At 32.8% G+C, this 19,444-nt stretch overlaps 1 protein-coding gene across 3 annotated transcripts in view; it reads right to left on the bottom strand.

Moving 5' to 3' along the window:
- Positions 1-2,864: 2,864 nt before the first annotated feature.
- The window catches only part of LOC150096745 (uncharacterized), a 178,141-nt gene continuing 161,561 nt past the window's right edge, over positions 2,865-19,444 (bottom strand). For 2 of the 3 annotated variants that reach the window (XM_090408294.1, XM_090408296.1), the window contains one exon: positions 2,865-5,973. In XM_090408294.1, coding sequence (XP_090264420.1) covers positions 5,194-5,973 — 780 coding nt within the window. In that variant the 3' untranslated portion in view covers positions 2,865-5,193. Of the gene's footprint in view, positions 5,974-18,935; positions 19,017-19,444 lie in introns of all 3 variants that reach the window. The other variant, XR_016549812.1, reaches the window with a different exon arrangement.

Genomic DNA, 19,444 nt, shown 5'->3' with positions numbered 1-19,444 from the left:
TCAAGCACAGGTACATGAATATCTCGACAAACTGTGCAAGGGATGCAGACTACAGTAGGCCTGTAGTCTGCATCCCTTTATCCACAGCTCACCATAGAACACATTTTCAATGGTGTTGTATCCATAAAAATTGGACAAGATGCCAATGGGCTAATGTACTCTTTATAGATGAGTCGTTTTAGTCTTTTCTTCAGTTCTAGACAACACTTGATCTGTAATGAAAGAGGTACTGCTTACCATTGTGAGAATGTTCTTGAAAGAGATAGATGGGCAGTGCTGAGGTCATGGTGTGGGGAGGCACTTAGCTACAAGTGCTGTAAAAAGGAACTATGACTGGTGAACAATATTGCAACAAAGTTCAACATCATCTTTGATTGTTCTGTAGTGCTGTAGGTTAAGAATCCATTTTTATGGATGACAATGCCACAGCACATCATACATGAGCAGTGGAGATACTTCTGGAGACCCAAGGATATTAACTGAATTGAGTGGTCAGCACACTCCCCAGATCTCAACCCCATAGAACATACTTAGGATGCAATAGGGAGATGTGCATTGCTGCTCAAAATACCCCCCCCCCCCCCAGAAAACAAACAAAACCTAATCCTTGCTCTGGAGAAGTAGTGGGCCAGTTTGCCTCATGAACTCCTGAATCACTTAGTGCTAAGCATGGTACGACTTTGTGAGAGCTGCATTGCAGTTTGGGGATGGACATATTCCATACTGAAATGTCTGTCTGCATAGTTTTCTATAGGCACTGTACATTAATTTCTTAACTATGTCCTTAGGAAATTTGTAACTTTTGCCAAAAATGTATTGTAATTTAATTTGTATAAAATTTATCACACATTTTTTGTGTAATATAATTTATTAGTATGCTGGCAATAAATTTATCTCCACATTTGGCTGTAGGCATATAAATTTTTTCATAAAAAATCTCTTTTCCTTTGCCATCAATTCTGGTTATTTTTCTTGGAAGAACAAAATTTACAAACAGATAGAGGGAACGGCTATGGACCCCCCCCCTGCCAATTTTTACATGGAACAATTTGAAAAATAAGCCACAGACAGCCTCTATCAAACCTTCTATCTGGCCAAGATACATAGATGTTGTGTTCTCTTTTGGTCTCATGGCTCAGACACATTAGACTCCTTCCCCTCAGTCACCTTAATGTCTACATCCAAGAATCCAGTTCACAATGCGAAAAGAAAATAACAATAGTTTACCTTTCCTGAGACACCTTAGTAACACACCTTCCGAATGCTAACTTCTCCTTAACTGTATACAGAAAACCCACTCACACAGGCAGATACATTCACAAACTTTTCCACTCCCCTCCTCTCAACAATATGGCATCATTAAAACTAGAACCAATAGAGCCTAAAATCTTTGTTCCAGTGGAACTTCTCTTTAACTGAACTCAACCATATACACATCTTTCTATCCAATGGCTACAGTGATAACAGAATTAAAAAAATAATCAGTTTCCCCCCTCCGTTCCTCGGCCATCGCTTGAGAAGGTTTTCAGAAATGTCATCACCATCCCCTATGCCTGTGGCATATTGAAAAATTAGCCAGGTCTTTAAAAAATTACAACCTCTAAATAGCTTTTAATTCCCACCGGAAACTTGCTACCCTTATCCGTTCTACCAAAGATCAGCTCCCCCTCTCTCAGTGTCTGAAGTATATAAAGTACCCTGTTCCTGCAAGTTAGTTTACTTCAGACCGACAGGTAGATCAGCCACTATCTGGTTAGATGAACACAAATCTTCTAATAAGTGGGGGGAGGTAGTCTCACACTGGGCAATGAAATTTGTCTCTCCCCTAAAAACAATTACAAACATCTATGCTTGTGGTGGGATTGAAAACCAGTTTGCTGGTTGGCTAACTAAATATGACATATTTACACACAAATATTATATACAAGGTGTGTATAATGCATTACCAATGAATCACGTAGGTTTAGTAGGAAAATAGTCAATTTCAATGCCAAATAAACACTATGATATTAGACTATTCAAATTCATTAAAAGAGGTAGAGATACTAAAGTTATTACCAGAGCTTGATTTGAATGCTGCAGTTGGAATGGATGGGATATCAAAATGGTGTAAGAAATTTGCAGGGGAGTTATGATATCCCTAACCATTGTTGAGTCTTAACATGAATGATTTCTAAGGATTAGAACAACAAGATGGAGACAAGGATAGAGCTAGGACTGATGCAGCAAATTACAGACCAACTCTGGTGTGGCTCAAAGTGTTGGAGAGACTGATTATCCAAGTGTAAGCAAACAAAGTCTGCACTTGAAGTATTTTCAGGACTGGGGCAATTCGTGGTAAAGGTGGTATAAGTTCTCATCACTTGCCTTAGTATATCTCCCATAATGCAAAGTACATCCCCTACCAATACATCGCATGAATAGTTTTATCCTATTAACAGATAATAAAATCAAGCTTAACTAACTTTTTTATTAAATAAAAATCTTATTATTCCAATTATTTAATAAAAAAAAGCAAAAATATTGTTAAAACAATGTCTTATTAACATTTTAAATGTTAAATACCAGAATACTATACTATAGAACACTGTTATAACAAACTAATGAAAAGTCCTGACTAATGCCATACAGGTATGATTCCATGCTAAAAGAGATTCATTATAGCAAACTGCTCACTATAACAAATCATTCCTATGGTCTCTACAAATCTGCTATAATGAGAGTTGACTGTATAAGCTTTTGTTAAGAAGATTTTATATGCTTTATTTTATATTTTTATATTTTGTTATATGCTTTTGTTAAGAAGATTTTAAAAAAATGTTAAAAGAAATATGCCTTTTTCAACCAAATGATAAATGATTAACTCATGTGTCAAAAATGGTTTAATTATAAGAATAACATCACTGAGGAATATTATACATAAACTTTTAGTCCATAAATAAATATAACCACAACACTGAATATGTACAATTTACATGTTCATCATCACCTTTAGAAGATATATTTATTATAATATATTAATTTTCATAATTTTGGTGTTTAGTGCTTGACAATAATATGCAAAATGCCACTATTACCATGTCATAGGTTATGTAGAATACTTTGTGTAAAATAAAAAACATACATAGTCATAAATAATAATATACATTCAATAAACATTCATTTAATTATATATTCAATTATACAAGTTAAGTGATGTTAACTGTCTATTCAGGAAAGCACTTTCACTCAAGTTGATAGAATGAACTACTGTGCATGTGTACTTCAGAGTTAGCTCTGTCTATGTATTAGGCACAAAAATACCTAGAACTTTACTATCCATCACAGTAGTAGAGATTTGAATATAATCTCAAAAATAATGTGAAATATAATATGAAAACAACAGGAAAATACTATAGTAATAAAAGAAAAAAAAATGTGGGTTTAACAGGACTACTTTTTGCATTTACTGCATAGATCTTACTTTGACACCAGTTATATATTATGATAGACAGGATTATCAAATATGTAAGCACCAAAATATCACATTCAACTATAATCAAGCATGTCCATATATAATGAAAAACTGAATAAGAAAAAAAAATGCAATGTAGTCTTATAACACTTTTGTTAAAACAGAAACTTGTTTTGTAATATAGCAAGTATTAAATTTGCAAATTAATATTATATTTTTATATTAATCAAAAATCGAAGACCTCAGAGACTAACATATCTAATAAAATACTATAACAATAGTCACTTTGATTATTATTTTCATATACTTTAATTAGGTGTACACAAAAATTTGATCCCAAAAAATGCATAAAACTATGAACATGATTGTAAGTTTCACGGTTATATGCATAATAATTCCATGCAGAGGGAAAACTGCACTATAAAAATCAGTTTAAAAACGTGAGGTGCTGTTATCAGGAAAACACAGCAATAAAATATATAGTTATTTATCACAGTGTGTGTGAAGGGGAAGGAAGGGATCATAATGCATCCCATGTATTTGAGTGGTGCAAATGGTGTAAAGATGGTTGGGTCAAAACTTATTAACACCCACCAGATTATGGACAATAAAATGATACATCAATTGTGTAATCTGCAAAGTGGTAACAGCAAAAATTCTTTTCATATCAGAAAGCAAAGAACAAAAAAAGTTTTAAAGAATTGAGGTAAGTGTTGTTCACTGAAAATTAACATGACCAGTTAAATAATGAGGCAAAGAAAATGATGGGCAACACAATTTGGTACCTATAATTTTCATTTTTGTTCATGGTGCTTAAGTATAAAAAGTACGTCAAAAATAATATAAAACTAACTTGAAGTGGAATGGATTTGTGTGTCTTACGTGGAAAAAACATATGATCTCTACAATATGCAAATGGAAAAGAAGCACAAAATATCATAAAGAACTAATATATATATATATATATATATATATATACTCTTCCTGACACTCTCACCTATTGTGCTAAAAACTCATGTTCCAGAATTGGTCAACCTGGATTGGTTATACAAGCTAACTCAACTGGCATCAGAGACTGGATTTCATGGCCCTCTATGAAATGAAATATCCTATGGACATAATCTATTCGTCAATGTCCCATCCTCAGTAGTAATATGCTCACTTGCTATAGAATGGATAAGGAGTCCCCCCCCCCCCCCAGATATAATGGTGTGCAGCTATATATATATTTTTGATATACATATGCTTACCTTTTTGTTAATCTACAAATGCAATATAGATACAATAAAAGATAAATTCACTATCCAAAACTATTATCTCTTGTCATACATGGACAACTGGGTTTTGCCAGGGGGAAAAAAGAGGCACTGACAGTAACATCACAGAATTACAAACACTGCAGAAAATATAGAATTTATAAACTGATTTAAAAATAATCAGTTAACAATGAAAAATAGTTTCTTGTTTACAGAAATATGCACTGATAACTACACTGACACTCTCTGAGTGGAATACAACAGTTAATTTATGCAATATCATTAAATTATTTACACTTCTGAGTACTTGGTTGCAAAATTCTTTTCAGATGATTCTTCATAAAAAAAAACAAAACACTGATGTTGGTTAACAAGACTTGGAAAGTTAAATTAAAATAATTGGAAGTTACAAACATACATGTGTGCATATATATGCAGCATACAGATATTGATATTATAAGCATCTCATAATGAAAATAAAAACTATATTTCTGATGTAGCTCCACAGATATCAGATATTATACTTCCACATAATAAAGGCACATCACAAAATTCATCAACAAATATATCTCTTTGGGAGAAGTCAATGTCATTTAATGAAGACAACTGAGAAGTTAAACAAAAATTACAGGAATTCTCTTTACTCGATGAAGTCTGATGTTGGTTAGTGAATGACATGTCTAATTGCAGAGGAGGAGATAACATTACTGCTGGAGTATCCCAGAGAGATGATGGAACTATACTTTGATATTCATTTTTATTGGTTGCTCTAGAGTCATCAAAATTTGTAGCATTGGATTTGCATTGACAGGAACAGTCATTTTTGATATCCTGATCAGGAGGATTTATATTAATATTGGTAGTGTGAGAAAGATCTGTTGAGTTGCATATATTCTTAAAAGGCAGTTGTTGCCCAGTGTCAAGTACTGGCTCCTTGATTTCAACATTTGTATTATTAGTATCAAGTTCTGTCATCTGTAATGCTTCATGCTGTCTGATATTCACATCCTTTACTAAATTGGGAGAAACAGTGATGTGTTTCTCTTGCACCTTTTCTACTTCTGATGATGATATGCTTGATGATGTCATTACTGATGAAGTCGGAACTGTTGGAGGTAGTGGTGGCATGGAGGAAGACAAAAGTGAATTTTTTGGTTCAGTCTTAGCAGATAACACTGATTTTTTGGTTTTAAGATTAGTATCGACAATTTGAGAATAAACTGAATGCTTTGCCTGTGACTCACTGCTGAGATATGCAACTTCCTATGAAAAGAACACTTATAAATATGAGGAGTAGCAATTAAAATATATGAAGAGATAAGCAAAGCTTTTATGTTATGGACACCCTATATCAGAATGTATCTTTTAGATGTAAACGACTTGAAAGTAAAACAAAAATATATGAATTAAAGATGCAAAGAAATTATATTCTTAAAATAAAATAATAAAAATAAGCTAACACCTTTTATTCCCTTATAGGGAGTAGGCGAGGCCTTTTAACCCTATCTAGCTTTTGTGGAGACTGAGTGAGCAGTTCAATCCCCCACCGGCAGCCAATAAGAGATATTGCTGGCCCATAATTATTACTAATTATTGGTGGCCACCAATGAAGAGACCAGCAAACAAGTGATGCCATCTCTTGGTACCTAACCCTAACAAGATGTGTTACTGTCTAAAATAATGTGGTTTTATAATCGATTTTCTTGAGTTTACAGGAGAAAAAAAACCCACTTGCCCATTCCAGAGATCGACTAACTTGGGAAATTAGTCAAAGAAAGGCTTAGAAAAAGAAAAGTTCCTCCAGCTGGAAACTAGACTTGAACTATAAGTCTATCTTTGGGTGGCCTAGCACAGAGGATGCAAGTGGCACTTTCACTGAGCTATACAGGCCTATTATATTCTTAGGCTATAATTAATTTATAGTGTAACCAAGGGGGGAAAAAAATTTCACCAAATATATGATGAAAGATGTAATCAATTTACAGGATGAAGGAAGGCCATTTTGGGAAAGCTGTCATCAGAATAGCAGGCCGTAATTATATAAAACAAAATAAATAATTACTATTATTATTTTTTTAATTATCCCATGTTATTATTACACCAGATCATAGAGGTCAAATTCATGTATTTTATAAAGCACCTTTTCTGGGTTGTTATAAAGCAGGGGTGTTCAACCCGTCGATCGCGGAGCGATTTTTGGTCAATCTCTTGTGTATTCCTCCTTACAAATTTAATTAAAACTGAAAACATTTTATTTATCATTATTTTGTATTATTTTTTTAATTCGTTTTAAGTGTATTGCTATTGTTTATTTATTTTTCGTTAAAATTGTCAAATCAGTAATTTTCTTATAAGTCCGGGTAAATGAATTAATTTGGATCAGTGGAAGTCAAACAGTAAACTGAATACGATTATAAGCAAAGTGTAAAAACTCGATTGTAGCTTAAATATTAACTATTCCAAAGCACAATACACTGATTTTTTTACTTAGGTTAAGTCCCAATTGAATATTGTAAAAAAATAAACTTTGTTTGTCTCGGTATAGTTTGTATTAGATGTTTTTGTAAATAACTCTTTTGAAGCTAACTGTATATACTGCTTTAATAAGAATACGTTAGAGTGTTAAAAACAAAGGCAATGTTTTTGTCACCAAAGCTGTACATGGTGGCATTAGAAAGATTGTTATTGAAACTTGTATGTATGAGAAAGGATCGCAGCCTCTAAATGTAAACATTTCTGAAGTCAGTTAGAAAGATTTCAAACAACTTTCCGATGGCCGGCAACTTACAATCAAAAGAATGCGGAGGAGAACCAAAGACGTGCCGAACTTGAAACGTAAGATGAAAGACTCATACCAATTCTTTGGGGGTTGCCAAACTTCATGCGAGGTCTCAGAGGAGGCCTAATAAAAAGGGACTGAAGCAAGCAGAAGGGGTCCCGGTTCCAGAATTGCTGTCAGAGAGGAGGCCCGGATCCACGTTGCTTGAGAGAGGAGTTTCCTGCTTCCAGAAAGGAGCTTCTTGGTTCGAGACGTTTGGCGGCAGTTCTAGCTGTTGAAACAGCAGAAAAAGAAGGCAGTCGTCCAGACATTTTCGGCGAGCCCAAGCAGAGGAAAAAAGGCAAGGCAAATTTCTCGAAGCACATTCGCTCGGAAGTTTTTCTTTTCGCTGAGGAGAGTAACCTTTTGCCGGAACTGAATGAGCCCACAGCCCGCTACTTTCCCGATGAGATGCAGCCGAGCCAAAATTTCCTAAAGAAGATCTGAGACTAAAGAATTGCCATAGAACTTTTAGTGAAAGACTTTTGACTGAATGTGAGATACAGAGCCTTTGCAAGTTCAAAACTTTTATATAATTCCTGTCATAGTTGATACAAGAAAGACTTTTAAGATATATGTTTAATAGTGTTAAGAAATGTCCATAAGAGAATCAATTGGCATGTTAGAGGTTGATATCAAATGTATAAAGATAACTTAACACAGATTTAGGTAACCTCTTTACAAGTAAGCTTAGAGATTAATAAGAAAAAATTTGTAAACTAAGAGTAGGTAACCTTATGTGTTAAAGAAAGTATTTAATGTTGAAGAAAGAAGGTTCTAATTTTTGCTAAAGAGTTTTTATAGATGGATAGAGAAAGCAATCTCCCTAACATTAAAATTGTGTATATTTCATAGTCATGTAAATAATTGTCATTTGACTTTCTTGTTAAAAGAGTGCTGCCTGTTTGTTTATTTACAACTGCACTGTTTCTAAAATAAATCGGACTTGTTGAGCGGGAATCTAAGTGAGTTGGTCAAAGCGTGAAATTAAGAAAAAGAATAGACCACGACTGTTTGTAAAAGTTTCAATGTAGGAATTTTTGTGTAGAGAGAGAGAGAGAAATCTACCAGCCATATATTTGAGTTCTTTTTGCTAATCAAAGATATTAATGACGCAGTCCCATTTTAAATAAAGTTTCTAATATCTTAGGCATAAGACTCATAATGCAAAAGGTGGATAAACATAGCTCATAATAAGATAAACGAGAGATTCTGGGAGAGAAAGCACGCACAGCAAATTAGAATAATGGAGAATAAAGTATAGAGTAAAAGACATCACAAGTAATTAATAGAAATTACAAGTATACAAAGTTAAATAATAATAAAAGTTTACAATGTCGCAGTAATGACTAGATAGCAAAAGTAGACGTATAACAAAAGCACACTGTATACATTCCGTTTAATATGAGGATGATCATGAGTGTATCAAAGATGTATCATTTTCACAAGGCATGGGAAACGGGTTTTTTCTTTACAATGGTAAATGGAAAGTATTGTTGTTTGTTTTGTAATTCATCAAATTCACCATTTGGAATTGGTGAATTCCAAAAAAAGGTAATATTGAGAGAGATTTTCGATCATTACATGCAAAATATGAAGATTTTCCGAAAAATTCCGAAATACGTAAATCAAAAATTATAAATTTAAAGGCAGGACTTTCTGGACAACAAAATATGATTTCGAAAGTAATAAATAAACCAATATCAGCCACTATTGTATCTTTGAAAGTGTGTCATTTATTAGCAAAAGCAAAAATAAGCCTTTTACTGATGGAGAGTTAATAAAAGAATCATTTCTTGCAGTAGCAGAATCTTTATTTTCTGATTTTAAAAATAAAAATGAAATCATTTCGAATATTAAAGATTTACAACTTTCCAGAACGGTTATGAGAAGAGTTGAAATTTTAAGTACCGATCTGAATACTCAATTAATGTCAGACATTCACCAGTGTGTTGCTTTTTCATTACAATTTAATGAATCAAACGACTTCACTGATATTGCTCAGTTAATGATATTTATTCACATGGTATTTCAAGATTATTCAAGTAAAGAAGAACTTTTGAAAATTATACCATTATTGGGAAGGACTAGGGGAGAAGACATATTTTCCGCATTTGATGAATTTGCGAAACAATGCAAACTTCCGCTATTTAAACTTGTGTCTATTTCTACTGATGGTGCTCCTGCAATGATAGGTAATAAATCAGGCTTCATTTCATTATGTAAAAACGATGACAAATATCCAGCTTTTTTAACGTACCACTGTATTATTCACCAAGTACTGTGTAGTAAAAGATTAAACACAAAAGATGTTTTGGATATTACATTTAAAATTGTAAATTCTTTTCGAGGAAAAGCCCTGCAATGGCGGTTATTTAAATTACAGGCAGATGATGATAGGGAACTTCTGTTGTACAATAATGTTCGCTGGCTCAGCAGAAGTCAATTTTTAGAAAGATTTCTTGTATTAATTAACAATATAAAAATTTTTCTCGATGAAAAAGGAGATAGTTATCCACAATTGAGTGATAAAAGATGGTTGTTATACTCATCATTTTCAGTAGATTTCTGTACAAAATTAAGCAATTTAAATTTAGAGTTACAAGGTAGAGATAAAATTTAATTGACATGTTAAGTTCATTAAAGAAAAATCTAAATGACTGCGAATTTAGACATCTGCCATATTTACTAAATTTTTTTGAACAAAATCAAGAAATGCTTTGCTATGATTTAAAAGAATTTATTTGTGAAATAGAATTAGTTGAGGAAGAAATAAATTCAAGATTTAAAGATCTTAATAAAACTGAAATGATTGTATCTTTTATCAATAATCCATTTCAAGAAAACTTGAACATCACAGAAATTTCAAATAAAATTAGTGGACTGTTTGATATAAATCAAGCTGAAGTAGAACTTGAGATAATAAGCATTCAGAATAGTTTACATTTAAAATCAATAAACAATGAAGTCATTTGGAAGTATACACATGAAAAATTTCCGATATTAACTGATATTCCGCGAAAAATTCTGTCGTGTTTTGGATCGACATACTTGTGAGAATCCGCTTTTTCAAATATGAACGTCATAAAAAATCAATTAAGAAACCAAATTACAAATGATCATTTGGATGATTGTCTGCGATATTGGCCATTTCTTCATATCAACTTGACTAAGAAAATATTGCGAGGTCCAAACAATGCCAAATTTCACATAACTTTTTTTTCTTTTTTTTAAATCAAACAGCATTTCCTGTAACTTGTGAGTTTGTAATCAATCTGTTGTTTTTTTCTAACTTTGGTTTTCCAAAACAGAGAAATAAATATTTTATTCCAATATATTTGTTTTGTGTTTTTGTTGTATTAAAATAATTAAAAGTGATAAATAAATTTTTAAATACACAAATAAAGTTTTTTCGTTGTGTATTTTTTTTTAGTTGTTTATTTATGCGTAATCAGATATCAGATTGCGAGAATGTGATCTATATAAGAGAATAGATCGCTGAATAACTTATAAGAGAGTAGATCTCCGAATAACTTTTTATAGAAAAGTCGCTTGCGTAGTAAAAAAGGTTGAACACCACTGTTATAAAGTATACATTTAGAAATATTCATACAAGTTATAGATTTTGCAGATGGGGAAGACTTTTATGCCATTGCTAAACTTGATTGGTCTTGAGTCAAGAGATCATGGTAGTGGGAAGAAACATTCTTTTTATGTTTTCTTTTTTGAGTAGTTTTAAATAGATCAAAATCTGTGGCATCACTTGATGCTGCAGCCATTTTTGCTACTTCATCTGCAGTTTCATTTCCTTTTAATCCCACATGAGATGGAATCCACTGAAAAATTCTTTTGGAATCTTTATGTAGTTTGTTTATGTTTTTTGATGTGTCTAAGTATTTCTTAATGGCTTGTGTAGCAGTTCTTAATAGCTTGAAGGGCTGTTAAGGAATCTGTGAAAAATATAAATTCCTTCGGGTTTTGTTTATCCAAATGCAGCTATTAATTTTGCGTGGTAAGAGTTGCATCCTATACTGTTGGTTATTTTTAGTTCTATATCTTGAGAGATATAGATGAGTATGCCACTCCCAGAATTGCCATTTGGAATTTTGGAGCCATCTGTGTGGATCTTTACTGAATCAGGTCCATATTTCATTATTTTTGAAAGAGCTAATGAATCTCAAAATTTCAGGTTTTTCTAAGCTTTTTTCTCATGTTTCCCTAATTCAAAATTAATAAATATATTTGCCTGTCTTGATTTTGAGGAATTGCTGGGTAGTTGGACATTCTGTTTGTTTGTTGCCACTTTTTAAAAAGTTCACTTGTTCTATGATGTGCAAGGTTGGCTCTTTTTTCTCAAATTTAGTAAAATTTTCTTGCTGCCTAATATTCAAAGGAACAAGGCTGGATTCAAATTCTGCTTTTTTTTCCAGGAATTGTATTCCTTAGTTTACATATGATTCTAGCTGTACTTTTCTGAATTTTTGTAAGCTTGTCTAAACTGGTTGTTTGTGATGTTTGCATCAAGATGGGCAAAGTATATTCCATTATTGGTTGGATAATAGAGATGTATGTTTAAGGTTTTAGCATCAGCTCCCCACTCTTTACCAGAGATGCTTTTCATGATATTTAGTCTTCATTTTGCTCTGAGTGCAACACTATTGATATGTTTAGTAAAGCTTAATGATGGATCCAGAGCATGGTATTTGGGATTTTCATTAAATGTAATTAGTTGACTGTTTAGCTTAATCTTTGGTCTCCACTTTCTGAGGTGATTATTAATGGTAAATACACAAATTTCTGATTTAGTAGGATTAATTTTGATTTTTTGTTTTTGACAGCACGTAAATAAACTTTCAATGGCTTTAAGTGACCTTCAGCTGTTTCTAAGTTGTTATGAGCTGAGAACGGGACCAGATCATCAGCAAACATAGCTATCTTTGTTTCTTTATTTATTTATTTTATCTGAGTCAATTTAAGTAGATGGTAAAAAGAAGTGGGCTCAAAATACTGCCTTGAAGGAGTCTCTGTCTGATTTTCACTTTCTTGGAAGAAGTATCACTTACTCTAACTGGAAATGTTCTATTTCTTAGAAAGTCATAAATCCAGTTTAGAACCTTTCCTTCTATTCCAATATGACAAAGCTTAGAAAAGAGTTTCTGCCTCCACACCTGGTCAAAGGCATTGCTAAAATCTATAAAAGCTGCAATGGTAGATTTGATCTGGAAGTTATCTTGAATTGACTGGGTTAAGTAGAAAAGCTGTCTGAAAATGTGTAGGATACTATTTTTGTTTAGATAGTAGTTCAAACACTGAAGCATCATTTTTTCCATCAATTTTCCTGAAACTGAAATCAGTGAAATTGGGTGATAACTTCCTGGTTGATCTTGAGGTTTGTTAGGCTTTAAAATTGGTATGATTATGGCTATTTTCTAGTCATTTGGATCTTTTCTTTGTTTTAGGCTAGTATAAATGAAGTAGCCAATCTAGGGCTAGGGGAGGAAGATGCTTGATCATAATTCCATGTATGTTATCCAGTCCACATGATTTATTTATACCTAGTCTCTCCAAGGCAGGGATGGCAAACTGGTGGCAAGCAGGCTGGATATGGCACACAAAAGCTTCGTATCCGGCCCACGACCTTAATGATTTCTTTTCTAAAAATCAATGTTTCTAACATCCAGTGAGGATTAAAACAGAAAAAATTCAAGCTTCTAAATGTTTTATGACAGCTTTAAACAAAAGTAAAACTTATTACCACAATTCTTTATACCATGTTTCTATCGTCAAATGTTGGCAACACTGAATGGAAGTTAGTTGTCACGCAGCCATTTTAAGCCACGTGATACAATGTCAATAAGTTAGGTTACCATTGTAATATGATAGTGTGTTAATAAAAAGTTACCTCAATAACCTATTTTTTTGGCCCATAACAATGTCTGAATTTAAAGTTAAAAAAAAAAATAGATCAAGAAGGCAGAACTTGCAATAAAAATGGGAGAAGGCATATTTCTTTGTGGAAGTAAAAAATATTCCAACATGTTTGTTATGTAGACAAAGTGTCGCCATGGTGAAAGAATATAACCTAAACTGCATCATGAAACAAACCATAAGAACTGTGATAATTATACAAAAAAGATGCGTGATGACAAACTTAAAGATTAAAAAAATGAACTCAAGTTTCAACAGAGGATATTTTCGAATGTTATCACAACAAGTGATGCTGCTATTAAATGTAGTTACATCATAAGTGAAAACACTGCTCTTGCTTTGAAACCTTTTACTGATGGAGAATTTATTAAAAATCGAATTTTAAGTGCAGTCGAAATCATATGTCCAGAAAAAAAAGCAAAGCATTTCAAAGTATAAGCCTATCAGGAAATACAGTTGCGGAGCGTGTTGAAGATATAGCAGAGAACTTCCAAGATATATTGAGTGAAAAAATAAAGCGTTTTGTAGCGTTTTTCATTGCAATTGATGTTATTAATACAGACATTATTACTACTTCCCAGTTAGCAATACTTATTCGTGACACTGATGACGATATTAATGTGACTGAAGAACTATTGGATATAGTGCTTATGTCAGGAACAACGACAGGAAATTATATTTGTGTATTGAGAAAAGTCTTGAAAATGCTCAGGCGGACTGGTCAAAATTAGTAAGTGCGACTACAGATGGGACTCCTGCTATGGTTGGTGTTAACGTCAGACTTGTAACAAAACTTCAAATGAAAAAGGAAATGTTGTGCAAGGAAAAACTTAGACTATTCCATTGCATAATACACCAGGAGTCACTTTGTGTAAAAAACTAAAGATGGAACATGTCATGAGTGTAGTAATTAAAACAGTAAACTGGATACACTCTCATGCCTTGAATCAGACACTTCAATGTTTTGTTGGACGAATTGGATTCACAATACAGCAGTTTGATATATTATACGGAGGTTAGGTGGCTTAGTTGTGGCGTAGTTTTAAAAAGATTTTTTGAACTCTTAAAAGAAATTGACATGTTTACTTCATCCAAAGGAAAATTGATTCCTCAGCTCACCAAGGTGCAAAGACTTGGGCCTTTTTAGTTGACATAACAAGCCACTTAATCACTTTGAATACTGCTCTGCAAGGATGTGAACAGCTGATATGTCTATATGATTCAATTAAGTCATTTCTGGCAATGCTCTATCTTTGGCAAATCCAATTGGCAAAGAATAATTTAGCCCACTTTCCTAAAATCCTTAAATCGATTTCTCGAAATAATAATGATGCTGAAAAGTACAATCCTCAAACTGAAGAAATGAAATGAATTTGAAAAAAGACTTTCTGATTTCAACCAGTTTGAAAATGAATTATTATTATTCAGTTCACGTTTTTAATTAACCCCTTAACATACAAAGACGTCTGTGACACGTCTTTTGTTTATTGCACCAAAATTGATTTTGAATTTTGGTTTCACATATAAATACAACCGAATATAGACACTAGACAATCTTGTGCCTATTTCCTTTCAGCCGAGAAAAGTTGCCAATGGCGTGTATTGGCCATTTTGTTTGCATTTGCACAAATTCATCATTATTTTTCAAATAATGATGAATTTGATCCAGCAAATCACCCTCGCCCAAAACATTGGCAGAAAAACGACCGCTTTCTGATTTTTAATTGGTACGTTAAGGGATTAATATTGAAAATGTTGATGAAAAATTACAAATGGAAGTAACTGAACTGCAGCGCAATACTTAACTAAAAAATAAATATAATGAAGTTGGCATACCAAATTTTTATAAATACCTCGGTAGTAAACATCCCAAATATAAAATTTATTGTGCAAAAATGTTGTCAATCTTAGGAAGCACCTATGTATGTGAGCAATTATTTTCAATTATGAAACTTAATAAGTCAAAGTTCCACTCACAGATAAAAGATTCTAGATTAAATGAAATACTTCATATTGCAACACAAAACGAAAAAGCAGATATTGACATGTTAGTACAGAAGAAAAGATGTCAGGTTTCAGGATCAAAATCAAATTAAAAAAAGTACTCATAGATAAAAATCTTTACTTTTGCAAGTCAAAATTATGTATTTAAATAATTTTCTTAAAGTATGAATAAAATGTAATTGAACTTATATTTTATAAACTTGTTATATTTTTAAAATTTAAAAATAAAAATGGTTATAAATTTAAATGGTGGTGCAACTGTTTACATAAGTCGTAAAGGCCCAGCAACAAAAGGGACTTTTTTTTCAGAGCCTTTCTTTTTTTAGTTTATGTTTTGGTTCACAGAATAATATTGAATATGGCCAGCATGAGATATACATCTAATTGACTGGTCCTTTGCTGTGTGTGAGTTTGATACCCCTGCTCCAAGGCATCCTCTCAATTCAGAGATTGAGAATAGATCCCAAAATACTTTGTTTTTATATTTTGAGGAATTTGCAACATTTTTTTTTTTTTTTTTTTTTTTTTTTTTTTTTTTTTTTTTTGCTGTCAAGCCGGTTTTGATATTTGATGGTCTTTGCTAGTATTCATCTCTAGTTTGTTTATATTTTGAAAATGAAAGGCCAAGGTTTGAGATCTCCATGTCTCCAATTTTGATATTTCCATCCGAGTCTTTTAGTGTGTTAGTCTCACTTGCCTTCGGTAAGTCTCTTCATTGATTAGCAGTCGATATCCAAAGTGTGGTATCTGAAGTGTTTGGATTTAAGTTATGGCAAAATTCCTGCCACTTAAATATAATTATAAAATATAATAATCTATTATATTTTAATACTTGTAATTAAATACCATTTCTGCTGAGAGAGAGTAAAAAGTAATACAACCAACAACGCAAAGAATAAATGACATAGATTTCATCTTTCATCATATATTTTTGTTTCATTTTCAAGACCTTTACATTTTTTCTTATACTTTGCAGTTTTTAAGGTCTAGTTTTTAATCTTTCAATATTTTTCATTTTTAAATTTACAAGTTTTGTAGTGTATTTACTAATCATATCACATTGTTCATTACCAGATTTATTATCATATTTTAATAGTGTGCTATTATTTTTATGCTTTTAACTCCTTTATTCATATCTGTTTCAAATTTTAAAATTCAATGGAGCTCCTCCACCTTATTAATTTATCACTAATATACTCATTCGTCACCATCTGCAATCTCAAATCCAACTCCATATTTTTATTTCATTTTTAATTAAAAAATAGTTGCATTCAAAAGACACATTCTGATTTAGGGTGTTTCATAACATAAAAGCTTTCCTTATCTCTTTATATCAACGATTACAAAAGGAGCAACATGAACTACAAGTTCAGAGACAATATGAATTAAAATATATTTAATGAAATTTACAAATAATAAAATTTAAATAGTATGACCTTAATCTATTATATTTTAATACTTTGAATGCTAAGTTAAAATATGTCACAATGTATCAGTAGGTTAGGATTTCATGAAATATACTGTTTGTGTATAATAAGGAATATGGTTATCTATTTATTTGTGTGTATATATACGCAGCAATCTGTAGAGAGAACCAGTAAGCAAAACACCCTCAACCTTGGTGAGTACCCTAACCAGATTATAGGGAAGAGATTTTGACAAAACAATTAGTTAAAAAATGACTGATAGGGGGAAATATGGCACTGTGGGTGAGAAAAGATAGTGAATTTTGCATACTACATGAGCTGTAAGGCAGTACAAAACGAAGGAGCGAGACTGACATTACTCAAGTTGAATAACTTGTGTAATGGGTCTCACTTTGGCTGAATGTGATGTGTTTCTATAGGAATGGGGGAAAAGCTACACAGCACTTCATGAGTCCAGATGCAAAAGGGTCCAATGATACCAAACCAAATGCAGTGCAATGCATGGTCATCAGTTTAAACACAGGCAGTTTAACATTCCCAGAAAGAAGGTATATATCTGAAATTCTGCAAATAATGACTGAAGATGTTGCAACTGCAGTTGTTGAGTAGTCAAATAAGAATACTGTAGGATCATGCAGTGCATGTGCCATAGAAAGACCATTAGATTTGCCATACACAATGGTATGGAGAACTTTGTATAAAGCATTGTAATGCTACCCATATAAGCTCAGTCACAGCCAAGAGTTGCAAGTAGGAGAAGTTGGTGTCCGAGAAATGGTTGCAATGATATTTCTGGCACACATGGAGGGAGGGACCAGGATTGGCCTTGGAACATCCTATGTAGTGATGAAGTGCATTTTTACATTTGTGGAACAGTAAATACTCAAAATTGCCACATGAGGACTACACAGAATCTCTGTGCATTTCAACATGTTCTCTTACATCTGCTAAAGGTCACAGTACAGATAGGATTTATGCTCAAGTTCGTTATCAGGTTGTTTTTCTTCAAAGAAATCCACCAAATTGGATCTGTGACCTGCACAGTCGTGCAGGTCACAGATCCAATTTGGTGGCTGTGTGTTATAAAGGCATGTTGAGCAGTTTCATCATCCCACAACTGCAGCAAAGATAGTGCCTCAACCCAATAGCATTGATGTCAGATGGAGCACATCTCTACACATAATGTGAAGTTCTACAATTACTGCCTCAACATTTCACAGAGGATAGAGTAAGTAGTCGCTCATTTTCTATGAAATGCCCACTGCATTTACCAGACCTTAACCCCTGTGACTTTTGGCTTTGTGGATACCTCAAAAGTATCTTCAAAGTTCTTCACCTGGTGGATTTTAAAGACAAAATCTGTCAAAAGTGCAAAACCTTTTGACAGATCAGTTGCATTCTGCTGTAGACAATGTGGCATGGTGGTATCAGTTATTGGTCCTGCACAAAGGCCAATGCATTGAATGCAGCAGTGCATTAATCATCGAGATCTCTATGACAACTTCTGGCAGATGTCAGCTCTATGTGATATGTTTTTTGCATCACATTATTTTATGAAATGAGCAAAATAAATTCAAATAACTTTACTTGTCATTGACTGTGAATCATTTCACAATCGCATATCATGTGATTCATATTAATATAATTTTTTCCAACTCGCAATGTCATATTTCTCCTATTGGTCATTTTTGAACTAAATTTTTTATTGTCATGGCATTGACACCATTGAAATGAGCGTCTGAGGCCCATTTCGCTTGAGTATGCTGTCGTGTGGCTTAATGCAACCTGCACTACAAAATTAATCAATCTGACAATGATTGCATTTTTTTTTTTTTTTTTTTTTTTTTAATCGATGGCACATCAGCACTCATCTTAATTGGTCTAAAGCAATTAACTGTAACCAAATCTCATAGAGTGTGCGTGTGTGTGTGTGGGGGACAATGTCTTTGTTATAAGACATCAGAAAACAATAAGAGAAAAATGCTATATTTCGATGGTATATTTGAATTACTTAAAGGTATAATTTCGAAGAGAAAGACAAAGTTTACCTCCTTAAACTACAATCATGCAATCTGCAAAAGCTCTGGAAGAAAACAGGACATTCAGCAGATTGTCAACAATGTTTCCCACTGTAAATATGGACAAAAAAAAGTTATAAATTATTTATAGAAAATTATATACTAAAAAATTGTCTATACTGGTGTCTTAAAAACGTCAGTTCACACAAAACAGATGAAACTCAGAAAATAAAAACAGCAACTTATGACAATGTTCAATTAGAATGGTTGACACAATAACCAATCACAACCAATGATTTCTGGATGCTGTTGTCTCATATCCTGCCTTGTCTTCTGGATGGTTTAAAACCATGGGAAAACTAATATTTAAATTTGACACACTGCACCAGCTGTATGTCTGTTCAAAGATGTCTGTATTATACCCATGTGACTGCACACATGGGATATTACCACAATTGTGATGCAATGTTTACATGTCGAAAATAGTCCTCTTCAGTTAGGGGAGTCTTTAATGGGAATAAATGCAAAAATATAATATC

The sequence above is a fragment of the Typopeltis vanoorti genome, chromosome 18 (genome assembly GCF_054136105.1).
Source record: "Typopeltis vanoorti isolate ZY-2024b chromosome 18, IOZ_Tvanoo_1.0, whole genome shotgun sequence".
Classification (NCBI taxonomy): Eukaryota; Metazoa; Arthropoda; class Arachnida; order Uropygi; family Thelyphonidae; genus Typopeltis; species Typopeltis vanoorti.
The sequence above is the reverse complement of the archived record's forward strand: the minus strand, read 5'-3'. Positions and strand labels throughout refer to the sequence as shown.